The 7,154-nt window shown below is 34.4% G+C and overlaps 1 protein-coding gene across 2 annotated transcripts in view; it reads left to right on the top strand.

The window, feature by feature from the left end:
* The first annotated feature begins 273 nt into the window (after positions 1-273).
* Positions 274-7,154, top strand: part of LOC101743975 (cysteine-rich protein 2-binding protein) — a 27,052-nt gene continuing 20,171 nt past the window's right edge. For both annotated transcript variants that reach the window (XM_012690423.3, XM_004926212.4), the window contains exons 1-4: positions 274-746; positions 1,379-1,516; positions 1,776-1,924; positions 2,290-2,382. In XM_012690423.3, coding sequence (XP_012545877.1) covers positions 535-746; positions 1,379-1,516; positions 1,776-1,924; positions 2,290-2,382 — 592 coding nt within the window. In that variant the 5' untranslated portion in view covers positions 274-534. The remainder of the gene's footprint in view (positions 747-1,378; positions 1,517-1,775; positions 1,925-2,289; positions 2,383-7,154) is intronic.

The following is a 7,154-nucleotide window of genomic DNA, read 5'->3' as shown; positions in this document are numbered from 1 at the left end:
TTGAATGGTCGCCTTTACTAATTGAAGTATATTAATCATTGCCAAGGCTGCAGCCAAATCCCAACTTCTTAAAACAAAACTTGACTATACTTTCTAAATAATTCCGAAATCGAAGAAACGGTTTCGTAGGCAGTGGCTTGGCTCTGTCCCTGGCATTGCTGAAGTCCAGGGGCGACGGTAACCACTCACCATCAGGTGGGCCGTATGCTCAAAAAGGGCCGTATGCACAAGTGCAATAAAAAAAAAAAAGGCTGCACTACACGAAAACCCTCTTGTCGTGGCCGCTGGAAATTACATACCTAATTCATGATCAATTTCATTTGCACAATCAAATTCATTTCACTTTTCATACAACTGACGTGGGCCGGGAGTCGTTATTACAAAGATCTGCAGTATGGCTACGTTTCTTTTGCCGGTTCAACTAACGAAAACGAAATAATGACAACATTAATTTAAGGTTATTGTGTACTAATCAAAACAATAACAAAACTTAAAGTAAAATTATTTATTGTGCTTTTCACTTACAAGCATAATATGACAACGAACTGCGTATATTGTAACGAAGAAGAAGATAAACAACTACAACCGGGCTTAGTATGCGAGAGCTGTTTCTGTTTCGTGCATTTAAAATGTTTGCGCAATGCTGGAACTCCTGGCGATTTCGTATGCGATGTATTCTTCGATTTTACATGCGAGGATTGCTCTTCCGATAAACTTGAAGTCTTTGTCAGGAACAAATTTCCTTGGTATGTCGTTTGGGTGCCGAACTTAACGATGTTAATTTAACAAAATCGATCGAAACGTCTACAATACACACACATAGTCCCGTGCTTGAGTATAACCATCTGGCAATAATTAAATTAATTGGAAACACCTAAGCATTTACATGCTCACTATGAAACCTGTCAAATGTACAGGATTCTGTAACTATTAGTGTTAAGACTTATCGTGTGCGATAGTGAGAAGCCATCCTCAACGCTGTATTTAACTCTACGCTGTCCTGTGCTGCTAAAACTCAACTATATCTTTTGACGGACCAAAATCGATCTTAACACACTTCTACATTATGTATCCACAGCTAGAATTGAAATTGATTTATGTAGGTGATGGCAACATATTTATATGAAACAAGATAAAGTATACCAAACCGTAAACATAAAATATGTTAATCAAAACATGTCCTTTAGCAAACTTGAGGTTAAAGTCTGAAGTGACAGAAATTAGCTTTGAGTAGCATGAAGGACTACCCCATAAGTCATGGGAATTGTGTTCCGGTACTGTAAGGAATTACTGAGAATTTGTACCTCATGGTGCAGTAGAGATAACTAGGAATGAATTTTGTAATTGATTTTGTTCAGCTTGAATCAATTTTTTTCAGGGTAAATGTTATATACTTGACTCTAAATCATTTAAACTGTCACTCATACGGGATCAGTAACAGAGGTTATTTCCACTACAAAACTCATATTTGTTCATTCATAGATAGAAATTGGCAGGCACTGTTTGGATCAAATTCGTAAGTACTATATATTTATTTTTGGTATTAAATTAGTTGGGTGCAGTGTTACTATCGCAAACCTCCTATTTAGAATAGATTAAAATAGAACATAATCTGTATGCCTATGAAGGCAATTAAACTTATAAGGTACTGCTTGCTTATATTCCTACAGGTATGGGTATAATATCTTGGTGATTTTTGCCAAAAATTCATCAGTGTCTTATTTTAACAATAACTTTAAAATTCAATTATACATCTCCTTGAAACTGCATTACAGGAAACAGAAAAAAAATTGGATTGGCACTATAGCAGGAGTCTTATCTATATATAATAAGCTAGTCTTCAAATCTGGTTCGGCAGATCTCGGAGAAATGGGCTGGTGGAAATTGCAGCATAACTTCTCGCCTGCTGTGGCAGCACATATAAGTAAGATAAAGACAATTTCACAAAAACCATCAAATACTTTTATAATCCTTTTTAATTTCTCAAACAATTTCTTAAACATTCAAGAAAATGAAAAATGAAAGCCAATAAATGAATGATGAATGAATGATTTATTTTATTTGAGACAACAACACGTATGTGTACATAGTATCATTAAAACATGCTTAAAATTAACAAAACCAATCAAATAAAAAATAATCATTTATTAAAAATAAAGCTAAATGGTATCATTAATGTCTTAGTACCCCTGTATATGGTATTGTTAGCTTGTTTGCATATCAACACTTCTTATATTTATATATATTTTTAAATATTGAATTGGGCATCAACAATATGATTAATTCCAGTTCAGGAGGTTGCTCGAGATAAGCCACTGGGAATGTCAAGGAATCAACTGACACTTGATAACACCTTTTTTATCAGCAGGATCACAAACATGGGTAAACATTATTTTTTCATTATTATGACTACGTCAAAAGTCACTAGTACCGAACATGGCCCAGACATGAACAAGGGTCTTGTAAAGTGCTCTATATAATTCTGCTATACAGAAGTAAACGAGCTTTGTCATGTCCTTGCTGATTTTACTGGCTTAATAAAAAGCATAAGTTGTATAGAAAATTGACTTGTAATCTTGACTTTAGCTTTAATGCTTAGATGGGTTGACGAGCTCACGGCTCACTTGCTGTTAAGCGGTTACCCGAGTCCATAGATATCAAAAACGTAAATGGCGCCATCCATCTTGAGACATGAGTTCTAACTCTTCGTTCTATTGTACAATGGCTGCCACACCTTTCAAACCGTACTTACCCGTGCGGGCTCAAAACACGCCTTATCAACAACGGTCCAGTCCACGTAACCTGTATGCTACAGTAGTTGTTTTACTCAGCGATTCAGTACAGGTACTAAGAACATGAACCTCTATAGAATCGTTTATCACAATTTTATAATTATTTCAATTTAACCATGAATATAAAAAAAAGGGTGCGTGTACTTATATACGCGCGTAAGAAGTTATACTTTAATTTTATTAAATTTATTTCTTTCTTTTATTAAATAATTAATAATAAACATTTAACGTTAATAATTTAATAATATTTAGTATGAATTATATTAAATAATAATTTTGTCATTTATATTACTTAAAAAATGAATGCTAATAACACTTTTTTTACGAGTGTACATGCGCGAAAGTTCACCTGCGGCTATATTCAGACTCGCCAAGTTACGTCGGTCGTATTGTAATGAGCGATTTAGTGGGCAACTTCATTCTGTTAATTTTGTGTCACGGTACGCGCGTAATAGCAACCTAAATTGACAACAACCTATAAATCAGCAATTTATCAATTCTACACTATATATTTGTTGAATTGCATATTAAAGCATAGTTCAAAACAGTTACTTCATCAGGAACATCTATCTATTGAGTAATAATAATACCATTATGTAATAATCATTGTATATTCATTTATTTATGATAAATGGCAAATAGAAACATTTTACATACATAATAATATTTATGTAATAACGTAATAATTATACTTATCTTTTAATTCACAATGTCCACACTTATACACAGTATCAAGCCAGAGAGAGAGCTCCGCACCGCCCGACGTCTCAACCGAGAATGAATCGAGATTGGTCGGCGCAGGGGCTTTTGTAGGCGGTGACAAACAACTATGCGTCATACTTGTTTGTCATCGTTCGAACGTTGGCTTTAATTTAAAATTGTATTTACTGCAATTATTTATAAATATATTATTACTTAATTTACTAACATTATTTGTGTTATATATCTCTATACCTATACATAGGCATAAACTATCAATATATTATTACTTAATTTACTAACATTTGTGTTATATATCTACACCTATACATAGGCATAAGCTATCACGGCCATACTGACAGTACTTCGTCCTCGAAGTATTGTGTTATTATTTTATTTATAATATATGAGTAGGTATATTCGATTCATTAATCAACATAATATACATGGCACAGAAAAAAAAGAAAGTAGTCAAAACATTTCAAACAAGTCGAATGAATCATTTGCATAGACACGATGGTCCCCTTTAAATAAGTAACAGAGTATTTTGCCAACTACATAGACATGTCGATCACATTCACCCGCTGCTTGTGAGATAATCGACACCAAATAGAAGGCCGACCAGCGGTACTCTGACTTCGAGTAATGCCAACTACATAGACATGTCAATCACATTCACCCGCTGCTTGTGAGATAATTGACACCAAATAGAAGGCCGACCAGCGGTACTCGGATTGAAAAATTATTGAGTAATGCCAACTACATAGACATGTCAATCACATTCACCCGCTGCCTGTGAGATAATTGACACCAAATAGTAGGCCGACCAGCGGTACTCAGATAGATAAGATTTAAAGCCAAATATTTTTACTCATTCACAATATGACGTGAGTTTCTCAATTTCTTTTTGTACCATGTATATATTTTTAGTAACATTTTATGTAGGTAACCTATGTTCCTAAAAAAAAAACTTTAATTTAAACCAATCTAGTTAGTACAAAACATTATATAATCATCAAACAATTATAATCTTGAAATCTAAGCAATCACAAATTATCATCAACCCATTCTCCTGGCCAAAACCGTAATTTTTCCCGTTGCCTTTCAGAGTATAGCGATCATTTGGAGGGATAGATTGAATTTCGTAAGGGCCCATAAATCTAGATCTTAATTTATCATTACGCCTATGATCCTGGCTAACATAGACGAAATCACCTATATTGTATTGTTTAGTATTCCGCCTAACATGATCAAATCGTTGCTTAAATGTTTCTGCTATTTTTTTTTTTAGCCTCTTTGGCTATTTCACGATCAGCTTGGACGTCAATATTGGGGTGTAAATCCTCATCATTAATAATTCCGTTTAGATGAGATTGTACTATAGGTATATTTGCTTCTATACCGGTTAGTAAACGTATGGGGGTGAAACCAGTCGATTTTTGTACTGTCGTGTTAATTTACTGCTGTACTTTTAGCAATACGTTCGGCCACTCTGACGGCTCCTCGCACATAGTATTTAACATATTGACTACAGTAGCCACATAACGCTCAACCTAACCATTGCCTCTAGGTGTACCAGTAGCTATCATGTAGTGTTCAATATTCAGTTCTCTAAAAAGGTCTTGGATTTGATTAGAGCTAAAATTCGTACTACGATCAGTTATTACCAATGATAGTAACTATACGAAGAATAACCTTTTCCATGATTTTAATCTCGAGTAAATCCATAGTCGTTTTTCCACGTAAACGATAGTATACTTGCGCTAGGAATAGCAATACGCGAATAGCAGAGTGAATGGTGAACGAAAATAAAATCCGGCAAATAAATGTTGTCGTACAACGGCATAGTGTAAAAGCATACAAGGTGTCAACTCGATTTTGCCGTATTTTAGTGTGAAAAAGTAGCTGTAGTGTAAGAGAGAGAGAATTCTTTAATATACACCAAAAAAATAAATAAACAGTTCGATACATTATCAAGATATCTAGCTGTCAAACGTATTAATTTTATTTGTTGTTTGTTTGAGGGAATTGTCAAGTTTTGTCGCGTAGTTTTTTATCTTTTTTCGTTTAAACGTTGCATTATACAACGCCAGACTATTAATAATAATTTAGTGCATTGCGTTGAACAGAATAAATATTTATGAAATGACAGAAATTAGATGGACTGACTGACGCCATTCTAGGAATAGCTCCGTTATTCCGTGCGAAACGGCGGTATAGTAACAATTTCCGAATAGGCCCACTATCCTTAGAATTGTAGATGGTAAAACGTAAAATTGATTTACTCTCGATTAACTGACGAGTTATTCTAAGAATAAGATTTACTCTTGTTTGGTCGAATCGACCCTTAGTGATTTAAGGGGTTTTAAGAGACAACATTTTGTGAAACCATCAACTAACAATAGAATGTGTTTAAAGCCTTCCGTGGTTGTTGGAAAAGGCCCTGTGCAATCTAAATGTATGGTATGGAATGGTACAGCAATTTTAGCGATCGGATGTAATAACCCTTGTTTAGGACCAGAGAATCCCTTCTTTTTAACCCAAGTAAGACAATGGTTAATATATTTTTTTGATAAAAGATGTTATCCCTGGGAACCAAAAATATTGTCGGATTTTATGTAAAACCTTATCGAACCCCACATGACAATTTCATCACGAAATTGTTTTAAGATTTTTAATCTACATCCCTTCGGCGCAAACAACCTCGGCTCAGCATCAGGACTAGTTTTATAATGCAATAAATTATTTTTAATTACATATTGGTTAGTGTCTAAGTTACCGACTTGCAATTGCGACATTAGGGTCTGGGTTTCGGGGTCGTTTGTTTGCGCGATTTTTAACCAAGACTCGGGACTTATATTATCGGCTTCAATAAAATTTACTTTAAGATAATGCTGCCGTTCTGAAGGAGCGGAAACAGGATTGCGATTTAGAAAATCAACATGACTGATGAATTTACCCTTTCTATACTGAATATCAAATTGAAAATCCTGCATAAAGGTCCACCAACGTGCTACCCTAGGTGACAAATCTTTTTTCGGCATGGTTGATTTTATTGCATTGCAATCAATAATTATTGTAAATTTAATGCCAAGAAGCATTAAAAATGGCAAGTGCTTCTAGGTCATAAGAGCAGTACATGGATTCTGCTGGACTTGTCCGTTCACTATAATAAGCGACCACCTTATTCACGTTACCTAACTTGTAATAATATTGTTCCATAACCTATAGCACTAGCATCGGTGTGTAACTGTTGGACGCTGTGGGTCAAATATTGTCAAAAGAGGTTTGGAGGTAAGAGGATTAATTACATACTTTCGTGCTCTATCTTGTTCAATGCCCCATTCCCATTTTTCGGTGTTTCTAGTCAATTTTAGAAGGGTCCGTTTTGGGTTTATATCTACAGTAAGAATCTAAATGCCCGGGTTTTTTACAATAAGTACAAAATTTTATTTTATCATTATTTGATCCTTGTTCTTGGGTTTTTTTTTTTTTTTTTTTTTTACTGTAACTTTGTTTGGTGTGACCGATTTTACCACAGTTAAAACACTTTATGTCATCGGGTTTAGAATCAGTCTTAAAGCGCTTAAGGGGTTGCGAATTGTAAGGGTTTTTACTGTCTATTGGCCTTTTTTTTGTTTTTTTTTTTTTTTATGTTTTTTG

This window comes from Bombyx mori, chromosome 5, assembly GCF_030269925.1.
Source record: "Bombyx mori chromosome 5, ASM3026992v2".
Classification (NCBI taxonomy): Eukaryota; Metazoa; Arthropoda; class Insecta; order Lepidoptera; family Bombycidae; genus Bombyx; species Bombyx mori.
Note: the sequence above shows the minus strand (reverse complement) of the source record. Positions and strands in the feature narration are given on the sequence as shown.